The 23751-nt window shown below is 37.9% G+C and overlaps 1 protein-coding gene across 1 annotated transcript in view; it reads right to left on the bottom strand.

Annotated features, from left to right (window-relative positions):
- VWA8 (von Willebrand factor A domain containing 8) overlaps window positions 1-23751 on the bottom strand; it is a 299559-nt gene that overhangs the window by 195770 nt on the left and 80038 nt on the right. Inside the window, exons 13-16 of the mRNA XM_033104113.1 lie at window positions 13867-14027; window positions 11640-11753; window positions 3076-3244; window positions 1175-1252 (exon numbers count right to left, since the gene is read on the bottom strand). Of these exons, the coding sequence (XP_032960004.1) occupies window positions 1175-1252; window positions 3076-3244; window positions 11640-11753; window positions 13867-14027 (522 nt within the window). The remainder of the gene's footprint in view (window positions 1-1174; window positions 1253-3075; window positions 3245-11639; window positions 11754-13866; window positions 14028-23751) is intronic.

Here is a 23751-nt window from a genome sequence, read left to right as displayed (position 1 = left end):
ATCCTGAATTATTTGAGTGGCCCCTCAATGCAAGCATACGTATCCTTGTGAAAGGCAGGCAGACAAACATTTGACATGGACACACAGAAAAGAAGGTGACATGAAAGGTGAGGCAGACAGTGAAGTGGCAAGGACCAGAGTCTAGGAACACTGGGGCATCAGACACCAGAAGAGGCAAAGAACGGAGTCTTCCTTCGAGCCTCCGAGGGAGTGCGGCCCTGCTGACACTTTGATTTCAGCTCAGTGACACCCATTCCAAACTTTCCGTGTCCACAACCGTGAGGGAATAAACATCTGTTGTCACAAACACGAGTTTATGGTAATTTGTTACGAGAGCCATAGCAAAGTAAAAAAGAGCCATCAGAGGAGTGAATGGATTGCTAGTGAAGACGGCAGACAAGAAGAAATTAACGATATTCTAGGAGACAGATTATGTAACCCAATACTAGGACGATTACTGACAAGAGGAAAGAGAGCAGGTTACATAACAACATGCTACATCGATGGGAGTTGCTTTCAGGTGAAGTGGAAATAATGGGAAAGAAGGTAAATCAACAATGATATGAAGGTTTCTAATTTAGGTAATTTGGTGGAGAGATGATTAACAGAGGCAGGAAATTAAATAAGGAATAAGAATAGATTTAAAGGGGAAAGATCATTTAGTTCTAACGGATTTGACGATCTACAGTGATCCCATCATCACGTCTTACGAGGTATAGGGCACTGTTCCCACTTGACAGATGAGAACACTGAGGCTCCGAGTTAGACAGTGACAGCCCTACATCTTTCCAACATAACTATCCCAGCAAGGAAATACAATTAGGAATAAAGACTCAATCAGAAAAGAGACGTTAGAAGCTGAAGATAAAGATGTAAGCATTATCGTGGAGGTGAAGCCATAAGAACAGATGAGCTTGCTCAGCATAGGAGACAGAGGAGCAGAGCCAGACCTTTGGAGAACCACCTAATCCTCTAAAGCTAAAATTGTTTTTCAGGATATCAGCCATGAGGAGCTGGGGGAAACGTTAAAATCACTGAAAGAGCAAAACATATGCGTAGGACAATGCGTAACATTGGAATAAAAATGCCAGCTTATAAAATGGATTTTAAAGCACTGAACTCTATCAAAGAACATAAAGCAGCAGCCTGTCAAGAACAGAAAATCCAGATTTACCGTCGGATCCTGAGTCTCTCTGAGTTTGTGTGTAAACGATAACAATTTCTCCAAAGCTTCCTGAGGCATATTTGGGACCTATTTTATGAGCGAATGGAGGAAAGACAGAAAAGATAAATTGGAATATCTGATCAATAAACCACAAATTATGGCTACTTAGCAAATAATATTAGAATTACATTTTTAGAAAGTCCATGATTACAGGTTACATGTTTATTCCATGGATAAATTTACTTATTCATCTTTTCAGGAAACACTTATACCTCCCCACTTTCTCTTTAAGAATCAGGTAATTAAAACCAAGCCACTCTCCTTCATTTACAATTCTATAACCAGCAGAAAACTGAAAGAAGCCGTTCACTCAAAAACAGGCACATAGTATGCCCATAAAAACTCATATACTATAATTTCCTTCTTTGTCGGCTTCGGCTTAATTTTCTAAACTCTTAATTTAGGCATTTTCTTACTGAAACCCAACTCCTTCATTTAGCAGTAATCTGACATCTGTGTCTACCAAGTCACATGAGATATTCTTGCATAGAGAATGGACGCTCGAGCTGTCCTCTTTTTTTCAAGGACTTTTAAACAATATACCCAAGGAACACAATCATTTTATCAGTGAACTGTGAAGAACAGTTGCTCAAATAACACACACAGATTGCCTTTAACTATAACAACTTTAATCCAATGAAATATTAATTGATCATAAAAAAATTTTGCTTAAACAATAACAAATTTAAAGTTTCAATTGAAAAGATCAGAGAGAGGTGTTAGACCAACGACCTGCAGAATGCAGCGATTTCAGAAATAAATCATTCAGGGTTTCTTTGGCCATTTAAGTGATTGAAACTTTTTAAAATTCTAAGTTCTGTTAAGCACAGACTTCATCTGATTTATTCTTTAAATCCATCCTGTGCTGCAAGAAGCAGTATTAGCGCTACCCTCAGATGAAGAAACTATGGGTAACTTACCCAAGATACGGAAGCTCGTAAGTCGTGGATTTGGCACTTAAAGGCGAGCTGCTTGTCTTTAAATCTTACGCCTTTATCCACAGCCATGCTCACAAGTCCTAGGAAGTTCATTCTGGTATTTTAAAGGCCGTGAGTTCATTTATGTAGGAAGTTAATTATTTGTCATCTAGAGCAACACTGTCCAGTAGAGCTTTCTTTGATGATGGAAATGATCTTCACCTATGCTTCCTAATATGTTAGGGGAAAGTCCCCACGTATCTACTGACCATTGAAGTACGACGGAGAAACTGAAATTATAAATTTTACTTAATGTGGATAGTGCTACTACTTTGAATAGCACAGTTCTAAAACCCCAAAGGTCAGAATGCCCACTGAAGGCAGACATTAAAGTAATGGACTACATATACACATTATAAGCCATCGGACAACTAAGCAGGTCCATACAGCAGAGGACATGTTACAATCCTGAGGGGAGCAGCACTCCTTTCCTACAGAATCCAAGGAATTAAAATATATTTGACCTCCCTTTACTGTAGAAACTTAAAATTGTCACCTTTGGTTGAATATAAAAGGAGAAGGAATCCCTAAACCGCCTCCATACAAGGAAAGAGGGAGGAAAGACAGCCTTCTCCATGGTTCTCCGAATATGCTCCAGGGACCAGTAGCCCCAGTACCATGTGAGACCTTGAGAAATGCAAATGCTCATGGACCATATTCCAGACCTATTGCCTCCACAATCTGCATTTGAAAACGTCCTCCAGATGGTTCTGTAAAATGGTAAAGCTTGAGAACCATTCACTGTATGAGGAAATTTGGGAGTAAGTGGGGAGAAAAAGCCAAAAACGTCCAACTCTGCTCCAGTAGGAGTCAGAGTACTTTAAAAAGAGAAGAACTGAAGGCTCAACCGGCCAGAGCTGGCTGCACTCTTACCATTTCCTTAATCACTTGGATTTCTTCACTTCTGACAAGTGGTTTCATGTAATGGAAAAAGAACATGGTTAAGAATTCTGGCCCCAGCCACTGCTGTGTTGTGCTTCCAATGACAGGGGGCTCTGCCAAGGCGATGATTCTGAAGGAGGGGTGGACAGGAAAAATGGACCTAAAAGGGGAAAAAAGGGAAAAAAACATGAGCTTTCATGTTAGAGATGAGGTCACGGTAGCTAAAGCCTCTGTGGTGATGAGCCCCCTGTTATACAGTCAAGGCCATTATCCAAAGAACAAGCTTTGAAACAACTCAGGACATTCTAAGAACCTAAGATGAAAACAAACAAAGAATCACCTATTGCGAACAGAAAAGGTACCATATCCACTGGTGAAACTCCATCTCTGGCACAAACCACTGCTTTGGATATGCTGTTATGCCTACAGGAAATTTCCTCCATGGTCCCTTGAAACAAAATCCCATCCAGTTCATATTCAGTACAAAGGTCCCCTTTCTTTATTCAAAATCCCCTCAAAAGCTTCTGTCTTGCAAGGAACCCATTCTATGTCAGTTGTAGAAAGACAAAGAAGTATGGTTCAAGATGAGGAAACGTTCTACAATACAGAAGATTAAAGCAGCCTAAGGGGTTGATTACATTTAAAATTTGAATTGCCAATAAGAAGGTCTTAAAAAGGCAGAGAAAACTGAACTTTTATATCATTCACTCTTTTGTCATTTTATAGGAAATGTTATGATTTTCAAAGTGATCTCTTTCATAAATCTCTGCTAGGGAATCTGAGAATCTAGGACACAGAGAAGACTAAGATAAGACTTCCCTTGGTTTATGAAATGACTTGAGTAGTTTTTAGAGAAGGAACTAGAAATCCTTATCATGATCTAATCATGTGGTTGATACTGTCCGTTTGTATCAATTCTACTCAAAACCCCAGTGGATGTATAACTTTAGATGGTAATACCATACCTGCTAAGGGAAAGGAGAGACGAAACTCAAACACCTGCCAAGCTACTCAGAAAACCCAAAATACAGGCACATAACTGGCATTTCTCCAGAAATGGACTATCCATGGCCATTAACAATAATAGAACCAAATAGTTAAGTGAATAGGCAACTAGAGTATCAGAAGGTAGGACAGGGCATATGTGGAGAGACTCAAGACAAGTACTCTGAAGATTTCAGATAAGAAAGTGTCCTCCCACTGCAACAGGGAGATCCCCCGAATCCCTGACTATACCATCTATAATTTGAGGGGCCACACCATCCTTTTTAGAAATGATCATATGAAAGTTACCAGATACTATTTCATTTCTCCAGATAGAAAAAAAAAAAGGCTTATTTACTTATTTACAGATATTCAAGCAGGGCGTAGGATGATCGGTCCAAAGGAGCAGTTCTAGGAAAAGAGGGAATGATCCCCACACGGACAGTGCCTGAGAGCTGGGAGGATAACATGATCATTCAGGATTCATGGAACATTCACCGAACAGAATCTGGACACGCAAAGTTCTGTGATCTGAAAGCTGAAAGCGGAGTTATTCCATTTGCCACTTCTGCTGAGTGTTTTGCTGTAATCCGGAAAACAGCTTCACGGCCCAGCCAAAGATGCTGAGTTCGTCCGCAATCCTCCTCTTTCCTACTTAGGACAAAACACGGTAAGAGAGACAGAGCCTGTTCTGACTGCACAAACGTGAAGCTGCAGATGGAGTTTCCCACTCAGGACAGTGAGGGATACTAAACCAGGGAATGAATGAAGTCAAAATCCAACAAGCAAGCTAGGAGGGGACGTCCTATTTACAACCTTAACCCAGAGAGCAGGATCGCAGCTCAGGGCTAGAAGAGCAATGAACATGAGAGCATGAGAACTCGCTAGGTGACTAAAATTTGAATGAGGTGAGGGTCACTGCAAGGCCATGTGCTATCTGCGGCTCGCTTTTCAGTAGTGACTCTAGCAGGGTACCTGAGTGACCTGGCCCAATTCAAAGAGGGCAGTTTCTCAGACAGCAGGCGAGTCAGGCAGAGAAGTGTACGCTGGCTACAAACAGTCATCACACTACAGAATAACAGAATGAGAAGGACCTTTGTGTCTGATAGGTTCTACCCAAAGGCTTCCTTACATAGAAACGGGTCATAGGGAAAGTCATTTTCTGATGTTCGGTTCTCCAAATCTGAAAGTTAGAGAACAGAACACCCCTGAGGACCTGTGCCAACTACTTTCGGGGGCTTTCGCGTACTGTTGGGTAATACAAAGGCTGAAGAAGTGGTAAATAAGTGAGTATTAGGAAACAAACACGATTAAAATTTAAAATCAGGGTTAACTTTAATTTTACTAGAATTGAACAACAATAAATAACAAATGAAACTAAAGATATAGCTTAACTTCAGATAAATAGGTATTATGTCCTAAAGATCAAAAAATTTTAAAACAAAAAGATTTTTAAAAAAAGATTTAAAAAAATATTGGGGTCCATGTGTTTGTTTGGTGGCATAAGGATAAGATTTTAGAGGACAAAGTACTTTCCAACACTTGTCAGCAATAAAAAGGAATAGATTATTGACATATATAATGTGGAAGACCTCAAGATCATTATGCTGAGGGAAAGAAGCCAGAACAAAAAGAGTATATGCTGTGCGATTCCATGTCTATAAAACCCTAGAAAATACAAGCTATCTAACTAACGTAGCCATAAATAATTTCCTACAGGTGTGAGAGGAGGGTGAGAAGGAACAGGAGGGATTACAAAGCAGTCTGAGGATACTTCAGGGTGACAGGTGAGTGTATCACCTTGATTGAGATGATAGTTTTATAGGTATATGTAAATATCAAAACGATCAAACTCTATACTTTAAATATGCACAGTTTATTAAATGTCAGTTATACTTCAACAGAGCTATTAATAAAAAAAGAAACGTTAAAATAAGCTCCAATCTTTTGAAGGAAATTATGTGGTACATTTTTTGTCAAATCTGCATAGTAAGATACTTGAAAGAATGATATAGAAGGTTTCTACAAAGACGTTAATCATGAACTAGAAGACAATTTTTTTAACAGGCCACACATATTGTAATACAGATGTTACACTTTAGAAGAGGCCATGCAGTTCTGTACATGCCCATATTTCCCCTTTTTTGCTATGCAGGCAATGTAGCAAACTACAGGGACACATTCCTTACTTATCTGTATACCACCCAAAGTCTAGTGTAATACTAAGGAGAGAGCAGATGCCAAATAAATAAATAAATGCTTTGCTGTAGTTAGTAACCATCAGTGCGAGACACCTTTTAAAGACCCTTGGTGGCAAGGACAAAACAAAGTGGTAAGAACTGAAAATAATGTTTTCCTACCGAAAAAGCAGAGCAGTTAGTCTAACTGTGGTCTTGAATGAATTTGTGAGTGAAGTTGTATTCTCTGAATCAAAAAGAAAAAATCATACAATAAAAAGTAATTAGACTCTTCACAGACAGAGTTCAAAACTGTTCCTTGATCATAGAAACGTTTAGGATTATTTTTCAAAATCAAAATCTGTTTAAGGCTATTTGTTTTGAGACTCAAACACAAAGAGCTAGGCATAAAAATCCTACCTCTACCTTGAGTTGTGTTAAAAATTTACACGGCCTAATTCATTAGCAAAGAGATGTTGAGGTTTCCGGGGAGGTAGGAGAGAAAGCTCAGACCCTAACTGTTTTCAAACATAAAAGTAAAAGGGTCCAGAGAAATCTACTAATGAAGGATCTGCCTCGTGTCCAGTTATGGCTCACCACTGATCAATAATAAAAACTGAGAAATTACAAACTGTTTTCAATGTTCAATCAATCATAATAAAAAATATTCAACAAACATGCAAAAACATTAGAGCATGTATAATTACCACTGAGACCACACCACTAATCTTTAGTGCTTCCCTGAGATACCCAGAAGCCTATTCTTGGAAAATAAACTCTTAGTCACTCAATATTTTCTCAAGAAAATCTCACCCCCCCATCTCTGCTCTGACCGACAGCAGGAAGGAAGACCTTCAGCAGCCTATGTATTTGTACTCCCCCTTCCCCAAAGAAGTTTTTCTCATCAAAGGAAGCATTTCTATTTTGGTCCTTATTTCCTGTAACAAATGCAGGCATGGTGTCTGGTGTGTGTGGCCATCACGCTGTTTCTAACCACCACGTCCATGGCATTCCTGGTGTCTTGTAACAGGAGAAGGAACGTCTCTAAATTTCTTACGCCATTTCTAAGGGCGTGATTGCCTGCAAAGAATGGAAAAGTCCACAGAAACGATCAAGGTATATGACCTTGGTGAAGAATTCGAATGCAGTAGGTCAGCAAAGGAGTCAAACATAATTGCTTAGAAACTGGGTTTCATACTATGAAGTTGAAAGGTTTAGTAACCCACTGTTAATAGCTGTTAATTTATGAGACCCTATGATATTAGACTTGTCATAAGAAGACAAAGTATTGCTCATTAGGAGGCTGAAAAGAGGAAACATCGCTAGCGTAGAAGGAAGGTCATCAGAGACTGGACTGACAGAATTACCTTTACCGTGACTTTCCTAGAATTGATCTTAGCTTAAGATTTATTCACTCATTCAAAATTATTTATTAATTGATCTAGATCTACTATGTGCCGGGTATTGTGACATTAGAAACAAGGAGATGAAGCACAGACAGAGCAAGACAGAGAGTCCTGGCAGCATTAGTCTTAGGGTCCGTTATTTCTGAAGATCCAACTGCATCCTTGCCCTTCCTTTGAAAATGTGAGAGGCCACTAAGTTCCGTTTTACAATAATTAAAGTTTTGTGGGTTTTTTTTTTGTTGTTGTTACTTGTAACTAAAGGAGTCCTGCCAAACACAAATACGAAAATTATTCCTACCTGAAAGCCTAACAGGTATCTAAATTTACTGAATTGGCTCTAGAGGCAAGGAAGCTCTGAAATGTGCCTTCCCTTCATTATACCTTTTTTACCTTATTCTCTATCTCAAAATCCCTCACAAGAAAACCAAACATTAATAGCTGAGTTTGTTTAAGGACTATCAGAAATCATCACTCTGTTAAACTTCAGTTCTGTGATTAGGTACAGAAACGAAAAGGAGACACGACCTGGGTTATGGGTTTCTAATTTGCAGTTCCCTGGCTAATGCCAAGAGTGATAATATTAGATATGGACAGAATATAGGATCAACCCAAGCTAGATAATGGATCATATTACTTACAAGGACATATAAAATAAATTAATTTCCTCACTGAGTACAAATTTCCTGCTTTTTATGTTGTGCTATGTCCTTTTAATTAAGGGGCCAGTTCTCTACCCAATGAACACAGCCTTGAAAGAAATATTGTCAACTGGCTTAAAAGAAGAATCTAACCTGTGTAACCTAATATAACCCTACAAGAGAACACATTTATTCTCAGAAAGACAAAAATGGGCTACAAAATTTAATCAAGGTTAACCAAGAAAAGGTCAAGAAATTTACAATCCATATCAGAGTGAAGTAGATTCTGTAATATGACTGTGTTTCACAAGAAAATAAAGAGAAAAATTGCTTACAATCATAAGAAAATAGTGTGTTTCTCAGGTTTAAAAAAAAAAGGAAGACTACTAATAAAGAAAGGAGTCAGGCTTTCAAATAGTAGAAATAATTCTGACAGAGGGGAGAATCAATTGTTAGACATCTCGCCTCTGAAAGGTCAATGAAATCCTGACAAACTGTTAGAACATAAGAGAGAAAAGAAAATTAGAAGTTGAGCCCCGGAGGTTCAACATCTAACCAAAGAAAGTTTCAGAAAGACACACCAGAGGGAATGGGAAGTGGAGAGATATTCAGAATGACATATGAGCTACAAGTATGAAGAACAAGTCCAGATTATGGGAGAAAGAAGAAATTCATAGAATATGAAATGGAAATAGAATACCTGATTGTGCTGAGAGATTTAGACGATAGGGGAAGTGTTTGGAATGGAAAAGTGAGAAATAAATAGAAAATAGGGTCACTTCCTCCTCTATGTTCCCATAGCTTTACTGTACAGCTCTCTATTCTAACATTTAAGAGCTGCATTATACTTGTTTATTTATATATCTGCCACTGTTCATATGTAGACAAGTACTAACTTTAGGAAAAACAAAATGTATGCAAGAAAGGATAAACAACTGGAGCTTACTGAATGGCTCCACTGTGTATAATCCTTATGCTGTGACTATAATGTGAACACTCAGGAAAATTCCAAACGAAATCACTACAAAACCAGGAGGAATGGGCACTAGGAAGTGTGTGTGTGTAGTGGGAAGAGGGGTAGTGAAAGACAGCTAAGCCTTCATTTTCCATAGTAGAAAATCAAGAAACTGCCTAATACTGAAAAATAAATCAAGAATCAAGCAATATCACTGAAAGGTGAAACACCAAAAGAAACAGCAAAGAGTTGAAAGTGGCACTCGTTGGGGAGTGGCAAATGACACTGCCCTAGAACAGATGACAGAGGACTGACGTTTTTCATAAAAATCCTGGAAAAAAACTATCTGGCTCAAGTTTCATTCATGTTTAACAATAATAAAAAATTCGAATGAGAATAAAAAATAAGTGAAGGAAACCCAGCAGTGCCGTACCTTTCTGCACCTACTCAGAGTGCTCTCTGGAGATAGATTTGGGTCTGGTTTATATACACAGGGGGCTGAAATCAACAGTGACGAAGATGGGACACTTTGACGCGTCCCACTAACTGCTCGGAGCCAAACCCCGAGTGTGACGGTCAGGTTGCTCTGACCTGGAAACCGTTTTCATCTCGAAAACTGCTTGTGACCATGAGGGAGAACGTGGGTGCTTTTCATAGAAAAGGGCTGTCATTCCTTGGACGTTTGGCTACATGGCCAGCGCTTCTCAAGTGCTAAGGGAAACTGACGGGCAGGCTTTCGGGGAGTGACTGCCCAATTGCTTCGATTCATCTCTCTGAAAATAAAAACTGTTCCCTGACAGATGATTCCGATGCAAACAAAGTACAGAAGCTGAATGTTAGAAACAGAAGGTAGGGACTGAATGGGATCATCGTAACTTGTCTCCCTCACACGCAACAAAACCATTTACTGGGCTAGAGAATTTAATGATGTACACCTCAGAAGCATAGATACCGTGTTTCCCCAAAAATAAGACCTACCCCCAAAATAAGCCCCAGTTAAGATCATCAGCCAGACGGGCGCATTTAGTACATTATGACGATGTTCCAGAAGAAGATGACATGACTATATTTGAATAAATGTAGACTGCTGTGTGTGAAAAAGTAAGACCTCCCCTGAAAATAAGCCCTAATGGAGCAAAAATTAATATAAGACTCGGTCTTATTTTCGGGAAAACATGGTAGCTGAGGAATCAAATGAATTTTAAAATAATTTATACAGAGATAGTAAGAAATCTAACATTTCCTCTCTAGGAAAAAGTTCCAAGACAATTTTGAAATAAAATTCTTCTTAAAACGTAAACACAATAAGAAATACACTTAATTATCATTTGTAGGATTGTAATGCTTTAAATATGGCAGCAAACCCTTTGGAATGGGGTGAAGCTTCAATTAAATAAAATCCGATTAAGTGACTAAGAATTCCCCTGCAAAATTATCTCTAATTATGTGAAAATAACCATGGAAATGTAATGAAACAGAAAATAACTTATATTTGCCAAACCTCCTCTAAGGGAAAGTACAGTATGCAGCTGAAAGAAATATTTTCCTTCAAGCTTTTCATTTTGAAAATTTTCAAATTCACAGAAAATTTGAAAAAATAGAATACGAACACCCATATATCTTTCATCTAGATTTCACCAACTGTTAAGACTTTACATTTGTGTTATCTCTCATTTGATCGCTCTTTCTCTCTGTGTGGAGTGTGTGAGTGTGCACACATCCATGTCTTTTTTTCCCATGAATCATTTGGGAATCAATTGTAGACATCTTTTTACTTTATCCCTTAAATATCTCAGCATTTGTCTCCGAAGAATAGGAATATTATCCTTCATAGCCACGTACAATTATATACTTATGAAAATTAATATTAATTCAATATCATGTGGTACATATATAGTCCACATTTAAGCTTTCCCAAAGTGTCTTTTACAGCTGTTTTCATTTTATGTCCTGATCCAGGACCCAGTCAAGTCCCATACATGGCATTTGGTGGTTACATCTCTGGAAAATGTTTCAGCCACGGAGGGCCTCCTGCATCAGGTGGCATACCCCAGGACTGACTGATGACTTCTTAGGAGAACCGTGAAATGTGTTTGTTTGTTTGCTTGTTGAAAGGCTATGAATTATGGGGCCCAAACTGAAAACCTAGGACAACAGCAGAAGGGTTATCTTCTTAAAACGAACGTTCTTATAAAATGTTTAAGTGCTTATGTAAAAGTAGGCTGAGAGTAGAGTACGTCTTGAATCATAACCTCACATTTTAAGAAGTGCCAAACTATGAGCAAAGGCCTGAACACCAAATTATTAAGCTGTTCAAAGTTCTCTTGGCTTGACCGTAAGTTTAGGAGAATGAGAAAAACAAGGCACGCTTGACCGTAAGAGTGTCCAAAATTACCTCTGCTGTAGCTGTTCGTCAGACAGTTGCAGCTCCTCCTTTAAACGCATGTACCTGTCTGGTCTCAGCAGCCTAGAGCCATCATAGAGGCTCAGCTCGCGATCATGGATCAGCCTAAGGGAAACGGGAAGTCAGAAAACTCAGTAATCAGTTCTGAATGGTGAAGTTATGGAGGCGGAATCAGTCAGTGAACATTATGATCGTGTCCATTATTACTGGCAGTTGCGTCTAACCATTTTGGAGGCACCTTTTGGAATTTCAAGTTGACTCGTGCTATTAACAGTTGGCAACACTGCTGGCTCATGCACTCAAGGGCAGTATCACGGATACTAGATGTGGGGAGCGAGCACAGAGGAGGGGAGGAGCTGGAAAGCAGGAGGAGGAGGGAGACGAAATGGCTGAATTTGTGGCTGGGAGCCCAGCAGGTGCACAGAAGTCAACAAGGCCGTTGGCACATGCTCCCTTGAGTCTAATGTAACTTTTGAACGTATAGTGTGTATTATCAAAGTTCTGTCTGTGGAATCACAGGATTTAAAATACCGAAAGTCTTTACAAAGAAACAAGTGGTGCTGTTTCGTATTCCCACTATGATGGCGGCCCAACCATCCACAGCATGACAGCACCAACAGATGTTGCAGAGGGTGAAAAGCACTGCTCTACGTCTCACACCAATCACCCAGCCTGCTGATGTGCACGTTCCAGTGGCCCCACCACCTCCACTTGGCAGGTGAGCGCCGAGGGGGAGGAGGGCTGCGTGACGCAGGGGGTAGGAGTGTGGGCAGTGGAGTCCGCTGGGTCTGGGTTCAAATCCAGCTCCGCAGCTCATTAGCTGAATGACTGGGGAGCCGGAGAACTACTCCATCTCTTTCAACTTTCATCTTTTATAAAATTAGGGCAATACTATCAACCTTCCGGTATCACTGCGAAGATTAAACAGCTAACGGGAGGCAGATGCTTCCTGTAGTTGTTCTCATTGGCTGCATGTTGGAATCTCCTGGAAAGGGTTCGATGCACCTTCTGAAATTTCAAGTTGGCTAGTGCTGTTACACTTGGCAAAAACTGTTGGTTTATGTATCAAAAGTTTTAAAATACCAATGTTCAAGCCGTGCCATGGATCAACTCTGTCAGAATTAGAGGAGCAGGAGCCAGACATCAGTAATTTTTAAGTCCCACACCCGCACGGTGATGCCAAAGGTGAGAAGCTGAGACACACACACGTGGCACGATGCCCAGCACTGGGCACGTACTCAGTTAATGGCAGATGCCGCTCCTACTACTTCTTGGGCTAATAGGCAAGAGATAGCTAATAAAAGGGGAGCACTATATTGTTTGTGTGTACATTTGTCTATTTAGAAGAGAAAAACATTATAAATCTATGGAATGGTTATGACACATTACGAAGCCATTTTTAAAGTCTCTCAAATCTAAGCAGGATTAACACGTTTTTGGAATCTTTAATTATACTTGGTATGTACATCTTTTCAAGGACAAAAAACTTTGAATAGTTGGTTGGGGAAATGAATTACTCCACTTATTTGAACTTTCCTGAAAAGTCAAAGTTAAAAACCACATGTCTACAAGTGATAGAATTAAGATGTAACAACAACAAATCATCATCATTAGTCTCCCCAAATGTCACAGGACTGGACTATTTTCCAGGAAAGTTACACATGAAGTTTTTTCATGACATTAAATTCAAGAGATGTTCATGGGGAACGTGTGGCTATTTTCCCACCTAAACTGAAGTGAGGAAACAATAGTTACACAAATGTTTGCGTTTATAAACACAAACTGAGCTGTTTAAGTTTATATAATATACGAAACAGCTATTACACATTTTATAGAAGGATCCACATTTTCTCTCAAAAGAAAAATTCCAACAAGAAAACCAGTAATTTAAATCTGTGATTCACAAGGAGTTTGCAGACCGTGGAGCTGTCATTCTGACACACTGTAGAAACTTGAGCTGTGTGGCTTGTCACGTATGTTAATAAGCATATAGAAAGTCTTCAAAGTCACTACTTAAAAGTTTTCTTAAAACACAGAACTTTGCTGTGAAGTTTTACAGCCTATGCTGTGTTTACAATTTTTTAAAAATCTGTCCTACTGGAATATAAAATTTTAAGTTTCTAAACATTTACACCACCCCGTTTAAAAACAGAAGGTTGAGAGAGTTCAATGTCTACTGTTTACTTGGTGTGTTTTTGTGTGTGTGACTCACACAGACCTTTGCAGTACAGCGAGCGTGCCAGCGTTGACGCGATGGATGCCATCCAGGAGGACCAGCTTTCCTTCCAGAGCAGCGGTCACCAAGGGCGAGGACCGCCAGGCAGTGTCTCCATTTGGGAGAGTGTATCTCTGCTGGAGCAGATCACGAGCTGTCATATCCTAAACCCACCAGCCACCAAAGAAAACGCGGAATTAATTTTTAAGAATGGATGGCAGCTGATTTAGCTTGATAGTCACCTCTCTCTTGACATTCCATACAAAAACTGGGAAGTCATCTCCATTCCCTCAAAGAGAAAGATACTCAGAAACTTTTCTTGGTCATTTGAGGTTTTTTCCTATTACTCATCCACTTAATATAGTAAGAGTGAGGAGGGTTTTTTCTTTTAATTGAGCATCCACCCCTGCTTTTAAAATGTTCATTTGATATCTACACAGATGATGGTAGTAATGTCCACCTGATTTTATTGGAATTTAACTTAATCAGCTTTACGGATCAAAATGTATGGATTCCTTTTTAAGTATTAGAGGCCACGCAAACTCAGTGGGTAGAGATGCTTATCAGTGATGTGCATTTTGTTGCAGTTGATGAGTTCTCCTGAAAAGCCACGTTAGGAACCATCACAGTGACTCACTTAGAGGGGCTTGAAAATGGAGGAAACTGAGGAAAACAGTCACCAGATGAGGCACAGGAATTGCCAAACAATAGCATGGCCCTTATAAATATGTAATTTTTAAAAATCACTCACACAACATGCTAGCAGGAAAATAGTGTAACAGATTGAAGCAAACTTAACAGTACTGGCAAATAAAAGTCTATCTATTATTTAAAAAATTCATATAATATGAACAACTCTTTCTGAAATGTGTTAATGTTAAAGACAACAGTTTCTATTATCAGCTTCAGATAAATTTTGTGCCACTTATATCAAACAAAATTAAACTTTTACAGTCAATTTGAACTAAACATTTAGTGTTTTGTAAATTCTTTGCTACCTACTTCAAGTTTTAAGCAGATAGAAAACTAATGAATGTGCTTATGTCCATAATGGCAACAAATCTGTATTGAAATCAAGATGAAAAAAAGTAAGTCTTACCTACTTCAATGTTCTCATTACCAAAAAAGAAAAAAAAAAACAAAACCTGACTTAGAAGGTATAAATAGGCTTACATTGAATCATAAAGACACCAGAAACAATAACATTCAAACTCAGCAAGTCCCCATAATCCAAAAGGGCTGGCTTGGGCACATTATCAAAATTCGGCTTAACTCATTAATTTTGTTTAATTCTTTAACTATCAATCTTACGTTCTATGCAAACTATATGAGCATGTCATTCTAAGCTGTCAATGACAGTTACAATAGCCAAGACTAAATTTATCACCATCATCAGTGTTTACTAAGATGGTTTATGGTGAGAATGAGCTCATTCCCACTCATGGCTGTGCCACAGACCAGGAAATGGATCACTCAGCAGGAAAAACAGGAAAAATCAAATGTTCGTGGGTCATTTTCATAGTCAAATAAATTACGAAAAAAATCAAGTATGTATATGTATACATACGTAAGTATATACATACATATATAAAAATCTTTTTAAAGTTAATATAAAAACTGGTAAATTTAAAGAAAACTCTTGGTACTAATTATTCCAGAAAAATATTCATTATAGAATGATATCGCTTATTGTCCTAGAGAATAAAACAAATACCCTATTCATTTTTCACCCCTTCCTTCTAATAGGAATTATGAGATTGCAAGAGGATATACAAAATGCTTAACAAAATGGCATAAATTAAAAGTTGAAATAAAATGAAGGAATAAAACGAAAGAGTAGGCCTTGTTTCCTTTAAGAATTTCTACTTGGTATGCAAAGAAGGTATCCCACAGGTACCACAGTTTTAAAGAAATGGATGGGTGTTAAATGGGTTGGGCTTCAGACTGAAAAGGGATGAGGGCATCCTGACCCAAACTCAGCTCTTGAGTCTTTTACCTGGGCCCAGGAATGGAGGCGAGGAATGTAACTCTGGCATAAGAGGGTCAGACGCCTAATGGGCTAAGGCTAGCCAGTGGTAACTTTCGAAAAAAATTTCCACTGAGAAAATTCCACACTTTCATACCAACACATCGTGAATCAGCATTCTGCGAATGATATGGAAAAGCACTACTTCCTTTGGTCATGATTCCAAAGTACTTTTGTCTCTTGTTACCGCATGTCACCATGTACAACGCGCTCCTGTGGATAATGTGCACCCACGTTTTGGGCACAAACTTACAGGGGAAAAAAATCTTTCGTTGTAATTTTTTGATTCAAATTTTTATTTGTTTACGTTTAGGTGCTTGTTTTTATATAAAGGAATTTTAGCATTTATTTTTTAACATTTTATGGTACAAGAAATTTTATGCAACAAGTAATTATAAAACACAAGAACAGGTACAAGGTACAAGAAATTTTATGTACCAGTAACAAATTTACGATATTTACTCATCATAGAGGGCCGAGAACTCTTCACTGTTGCAAGTTCGTCCTAAGTTCAACAAAACCGATTATCATACTCCAGGATATTATTTTGCACATGGATATCGTTATTGATTTCTAGAGTTACACTTTTAATTCATAAGTATGAATAAAATAATTAAAAATACTTATATAGAGACAGAATTAGTACTACCCATGTATAATGCACGTCCTTATAAAGTGCGCATTATCATGGCAAAATACAATAATTCATACCGTACAGTGTCTGCAATAGTTTGCCCATTCAAGTAAGTAAATATTTACTAATAATGACGATGAGAAAGACCATCAATACGCAGGGCCCCTCTTTTCCAACCTAGCAGTTGGAGGCTCCCTTAGACTTAACAAAGGAAACGAAACGGTGATTTGTTCCTAAACAACAAACAGTAACAGGCACCAGGACTCAACACCGGTAACGCCAACCACAAATACAGACCAGAGATACTCTCCCTTTTTTCAATCTTCAGAGGGACAGAAGAAAATGGAATTACTTGGCACTTCTCAGAAGACTAGCTCAGTTTAGTTTTATCACCTAAACTCTAGGCCTACTATCATGTTTAAAAGAGCTATTCTTCATTTCTAACACATCTTTGAATTAAAATAAAAACCTCCTAAAGAGGAAAAAAACATTCCCTTTAATACAAGTAGCTAGTTTTCACAATTAAGATCCTATACTGGGAGAAAAGATGGAATTCTAGCTTTTCCTGAAAGAGATAAATGGCCCCACTTTCCACAGTATTAGTTAAAATCAGAAATTCTTTTCATTGATATGAAAGTTATTTTCAATTGTGTGAAAGTGCATGGACAGCAAAGTGAAACTGAACTTTCACAGAAAAACTGAATCTAAGCAAACCTAACTAACAGAAATTTTCCAGCATAGTCTCAACTGGGTCAGTGATACTACGAATTAATTTAGATAATAAACTAATCGTTAAAATAGAGTAACAGCATTTTCAAGTGATTCTGTCTATACAATATTTGAGTTTTAGTACCATTTAATATCTTTATTTTAACATATACTACATCATGAATTTGCTAAAAATGTATCATTTCCTTATTCTTCCCACCTACACACACATCCCTAAAGCAGATGGAAAAGCAAAGTTTTAAAAAGTGTGTTTACTCCATATGAGCATTTCGAAAGTACATTAATAAAAATCAAGAAAGATGAATGTCTCCATTTTTGCATATATTTTCTTATCCCCGAAACCTTTGAACTTAAGAGAATAAAAATAGTGCTAATGATATCCTAAAGTCAGAACCATTTCCTCTTTCTGCATTTCCTTAAAATTTTTAAAATAACAGGACATGAAATCTAGTTCCTTTAGAGCTACCATTGTCTAACCTCACCCTCATTCAGATCCCTGAAAAATACCCATGTATCTCTTAAAATTCTATGTCATTTGGAGTTTTTTGATTTGCAAAGAAGAAACCCTTCTGAAAATAAAAATGTCCTATTAAAATGAGAAGAAGCATAACTGAATGACATGTATCAGAGAATACAGATTTGAAACTTTAAGCAATTAAATGCCTTAAATGTTTCTAGTACATTTTAATGGTACACACTAATTTTTCTGATTCCTTGGAGAAACTTGGATATAAGTCATTAGTTGCAAAAAGAGGTTGTGTGTTGAGTGGCTAGAATCACATTAAAATTAGTTTTCCAAGGTATAATATTCAGAAGGACAACTGAAAATATTAAAGTAGAAATTTTAGTGTATAAAGAAATTTGAGCTACCTCTCTCTTTAAATAGAAATATTCTTAAGAAAGCAAAATTTTACATTATAATGGATATGTCATTTTTCTGATAGAAAATTTAAATGATTATAGCAAAAGGAGGATATCAAAGTGTATAAAGAGTATCACTGCAACAACATTAAAAAAAAACCACCACAGAAGACTTTCAAAAAGTAATTAAGTTGGCTTGCAAAAATATGCATAATATAATGTATTATAAAAAAAAAATAAGTGGACAAAGAAAACTAAAGAGGGAAGGTGAAATCAAGAAAGGTAAAGGTGATACACAAAATGCACTACAAGAAAACGTAAAAAGTGAATCTAATCTTTCTAATATTGTACACAAGAAAGAGTGACATAAAAAGTTACATAAGTCATAATAACCACAGCATTGACACCAAGAAAGCAGCACTACAATTTTTGATAGTGAGATTAAGAAAAATTTGTGCCGTGGGTCAGATCATCCTATCCAGAGAACAGTGTGCCAACGAGTTAATTGAAAGAACAATAATTACAGCAACTAATGAAGAGGTTACTAGCTGCCAAGTACTTTATATAAATTAACTCGTGTAATCCTTATAACACTAAGAGAGGGATGCAATTATTGTCTTCATTTTGCAGATGAGAACACTGAGTTACAAAGAGGTTATATAGCTTACCCAAACAAGGATACACGGCTAATAAGCAGAGGAGCTAGGAGACCTCAAGTCTGTGACTATGATAAATACAGCAACAAATTTCAGTAAAAGAAATTCCATAGAGAAAGAGCTGGTTTGGACTAATCAATCCTCGGATATATTGTAGAGTTAACACACCAGTTGGACAGCTCTCAGGCTACCCTCACAAACCCCGCTTCTCAATCTGATTCTTTGAGAAGAGTCGGAAAGTACAGCCTATGATATTGACCACTCCCAGAAATGCCCCCAAATGCAGCTGGTCTCCACTGCTACTAAAAATATCTTTAAGTACATAGACAAAAGAGTGAAATAAAAATGCTTTAATCAACAGTAATTACATCTCTAGGTGGATATGATTCTTAATTTTCTTATTTCTGAATTAAAAATATAAACAGTGGGCATTTAATTTGTTTTGTGATTGGGGTAAATAAGTATTATTAATAATTTTTTTTTCCAGAAGAAACTAGCTGTAATTCTGTCTGCTTTCCATATCGACTTCAAATAAGTTTGACTTCTCTGAGCAAAACTTAACCTGATGCAAAATATCCTACCAGTAGTATAAATACTAAGACAATCTGGGATTTAAGTGAATAAAAGGACAAAACAAGACTAGCTGATATAAATAATCCCAACTTTGCAACGCGGGATTATTTATGTCCGACCTATTAGTGGCAGAACCCTGTATAGTACTGCATAATCACAGAATGTTAATAATTTTTAGGCCCCGAATAGAAATGAAGCCATTATTTACGGTCTAAGCATACTCTGTGAACAGAATGCAAGGCGTGCTGCCAATATTCTTCAGTGTCATGTACGTTTGATCTCCAACAAAAGGCCTCTTGTTTTATCTTTACTGTAAAATTATGTGTAAACTCTCTCACGCTTCTCCTTCAAGTTCTTCTTTAAAGAACTATTTTTAGCCTGTCACATATGATAATGCTTCCTTCTGTACACAATCATGCTGTTACAACATACCATGATTAACTTACTCTGCTACAATGCAAAGAAGTTGATTTGGAATCATGTAATAGCTCTCTTCATTGTAACCTGTGGGATCCATTTCAAGATGACCTGCTCTAGTTAAAGATTTATTTTATGAACACCGAACAAAATTCCTCTGATTGAAGCTAACTAGAAGTCAAACCTACTGTCTCCCTAACAACTGACCCAACAAGAGGACATTTTAAATAAAGTTGTAAAATAAAATATAAAGTCAAGTTCAGAGTAGGTGCAATGACATAATATGTATTCAATGAAGATACCCAATCAGACCCCCTGCTCCTATCCCTCCTGGACTCCAGAGGCTAGAAGACTAGAAATATCATTTCTTAGATGCCTCTGCAGCTGGAATTCTGCACAGGACCTGGGTTTTACTGCGCATTCTCACATACACAGAACTGGGAACTGAAAAAACCAGGTGGTGAGTAATGACAGTGACATGTCAGCCAGCACGAGGGGACCTACTCTTCTACGCATCTAGGACAGCTATGGCCGAAGTCCTCCTGGCTCAGTCATTCCTAACTGGTGAACTCGAAACCCTGTTCCCTGTCTTCCAGAGATTCCGGAAGCTACCTAACACCCTGAAATAAACCCCTCTCAGTTTCAGATGGCCAGGATGGATCCTACTGTCCACACCAAAAACCACACAGCTTAAGGATGATGAATTTTAAAAGTAAACCAACTTATTAAAGCTTGTGAAGAAATGTTCCCAGACAACTAAGTATATAAAAAAGGGGTAAGAATAGTTTCAAAAAGGAAGGCAGAAAGGAGATACTATGTTACAGAGTAAAACCTCAGTACACACAAACTAAAGAACCACATTTATTCAAATGGTACTGCAAACTTAGCTACATCTTATCAAAAATGCTTGACTCTGGTAGAACAGAAATGTTTTTGAGAGCAAGTAACAAATAAGACCTAAAATCAAGGTTGGTGTAAGTACAAATACCTGTTCAGTAGGCAAAGACACCTGAAGCCGAAGTGGCATTTGGCTTCACTGAACAACACTCGTAGCCCTTGCAGTCAGCCAACAGGGAAAGCAGGGCAGCTGAAAGGATGGGTACCGCATGAGGACAGCTGGGCTTCAATTCCAGTCTGCCACTTCCTTGTCACATGATAGATGGCAGAAGGGAGTTAAACATCTTTAGAAGTAAATGAGACAATGTCTGGCACCTACTGGGTACTTAATAAATGACAGAGGAACTTGAATCAACTGAGAAAATACAAATATGCTAAAATTTAAATCTAACAATAAGTCTATGTTAACAACAGTTCAAAACACTAATATAGGGGTGGCTGGTTAGCTCAGTTGGTCAGAGCGCGGTGCTCTTAACAACAAGGTTGCCGGTTCGATCCCCACCTGGGCCACTGTGAGCTGCGCCCTCCACAACTAGACTGAAACAACTACTTGACTTGGAGCTGATGGATCCTGGAAAAACACACTTAAAATAAATAGAAGTTAAATAATAATAATAATAATAATAATAATAATAATAATAATAATAAAAAACACTAATATAAGTGATATAACAATGCAGAATGACAGAAAAGATTTTGTCTTAGAATTTAAAGAAAAGGTAATATTAGTAAAGTGGACCAAGTGACATTTGAGCTGGTCCTCTAAAAAGAACATAAATTTTTCAAAATGCATTTATCCATGCCTTCATCTATCAATAGCCTGCTGACTACATGCCAGTCATTTCTCCAGGTGCTAAGGACACAGCAGTGAAAAAGATAAACATGGACCTTACATTCCAGTGGGAAGAGAACAAAAATAGAAAAAGGAAAGTAGACAGAGGACAAGAAGGAGGGGAGGGAGGGAGGCATCACAAATGAGAAAAAAATGTCACCTAGTGATCAGTGCTATACAGAAAATACAGGGTAATGTGATAGAAAATGATTTGGTGGGTCAAGGATGTTTTCTCTAAATATATTCAGGTTGTGATTTGAGTGACAAGAGGCCATGTGAAGATCAGAGTATTCCAGGCTAAGACAACAATCTGTGCAAAAGCTCTGAAGCACAAAGAAGTGAGACAGATTTAAGGGGCTGACTGTAGCCAGTGAGGCTGAAACGTGATCAGCAGAGGGTCGGTCCAGCAGAGAGAGAGAGAAGGCTGGAGAGACAGGTGCAGGTTGGACCATGTAGGCAGTGATCCTCAGCCCTAGCTGCCTATTATTAGGATTACTGAGTAGTTTTTAAAACAATACTGAAGTCGGGGTCCCACCTCAGACCAATTACTTCAGACCCTCTGGGGTGAGGCCTGAATACTGGAAATTTATCCAAGCTCTTTGAGTCCGTGTTCATGGTTCTACAAGGCAACAAAGGTTGGCAAGCATTGACGGAAGACTCGGATGCCAGGGTAAGGAGTTCTGATTTTGTTCTAAGCGTGACAGAAAGCCACTGGGAGAGTCCATGCAGGGAAATGGCATGACCTGATTTGCATTCGTAAATGTTACTTCCACTTTTCTTTAGGGAATGAATTACAGAATGCAACGTATTCTAATTAAATATCTAAAAATATCTACATGTTAAATATCTAGAAAACAGAGCACTTAAGTGTTCTCACCAAAGAAAGGACACATTTAAAAACACAATTAAAAATATCTACAAATGTCCAACCAACATAACTGAAAGCTATGCGAAACTAATGAAAGAAATCAAAGAAGATACAAATAAATGAAAAGATAGTCCATGTTCATGGATTTGAAGGATTAATGTTCCTAAAATGTCCAAATTACCCAAAGCAATCTATAAATTCAACGCAATCCCTATCAAAATTCCAATGGCATTCTTCAGAGAAATAGAACAAACAATCCTAAAACTTGTATGGAACCACAAAAGCACTGAATAGCCAAAGCAATCTTGACAAAGAAGAACGAAACTGGAGTCATCACGTTCCCTGATTTCAAATTACATAACAAATGTACAGTAATCAAAACAGGATGTCACTGGCATAAAAATAGATGCATAGATCAATGAAACAAAAATAAACCCATGCATATATGGTGAACAAATTTATGGCAAAGGAGCCAAGAATATACATTGGGGAAAGGATACTCTCTCTTCAGTAAATGGTGTCAGGAAAACTGTACAGACACATATAAAAGAATTAAACTGGACCCCTATCTTAACCATACACAAAAATCAACTCAAAATGGATTAAAGATTTGAACATAAGACCTGAAACCCTAAAACTCCTAAAAGAAAACAAACGTGGTAAGCTCCTTGACATTGGTGTTGGCCATGGTTTTTGGGATTTGACACAAAAACCAAAGGCAACAAAAGCAATAAGCAAGTTGGACTACATCAAACTCAATAAAAACAAAAAACTTCTGCATGACAAAAAACACGATCAACAAAATGAAAAAGCTGCCAACTGAATGGGAGAAAATACAGACAGTGCCAAAAAGGTGTGTACACACATTTTAAGAAAGGAAAAATCCTGTATTAAAATTACACTGATGGTAACCACTTTGAGGACCTCCTGTAACTGCAGCAGTCAAATGTGACTTGTATTCATCTTTTGTTATCGGTATATATTGAGTATTACAATTGTAATACAGTTTTTCCCTTTCTTAAAATGTGTATACATTTTTTTGGCACCCTCTGTATTTGCAAATCACACATCTGACAAGGAGTTACTATCCAAGATATATAAAGAACTCGTGCAATTCAATAGCAAAACAAAACGAAATAAACAATCTGATTAAAAAATGGGCAGAAGATCTGAATACGCATGTTTCCAAAAGAGACATACTGATGGCCAACGGGTCCATGAAAAGACGCTCAGCATCACTGACCATCGGGAAATGCAAACCACAACCACAGTGTGTCACCTCACACCTGTTAGAGGGGCTGTTATCAAAAACACAGGAGATAAATGTTGGTGAGAATGTAGAAAAAAGGGAACCCTTGTGCACTGTTGGAGGGAACATAAATTGATGCACCCACT

This window comes from Rhinolophus ferrumequinum, chromosome 4 (assembly GCF_004115265.2).
Source record: "Rhinolophus ferrumequinum isolate MPI-CBG mRhiFer1 chromosome 4, mRhiFer1_v1.p, whole genome shotgun sequence".
NCBI lineage: Eukaryota > Metazoa > Chordata > Mammalia > Chiroptera > Rhinolophidae > Rhinolophus > Rhinolophus ferrumequinum.
The sequence above is the reverse complement of the archived record's forward strand: the minus strand, read 5'-3'. Positions and strand labels throughout refer to the sequence as shown.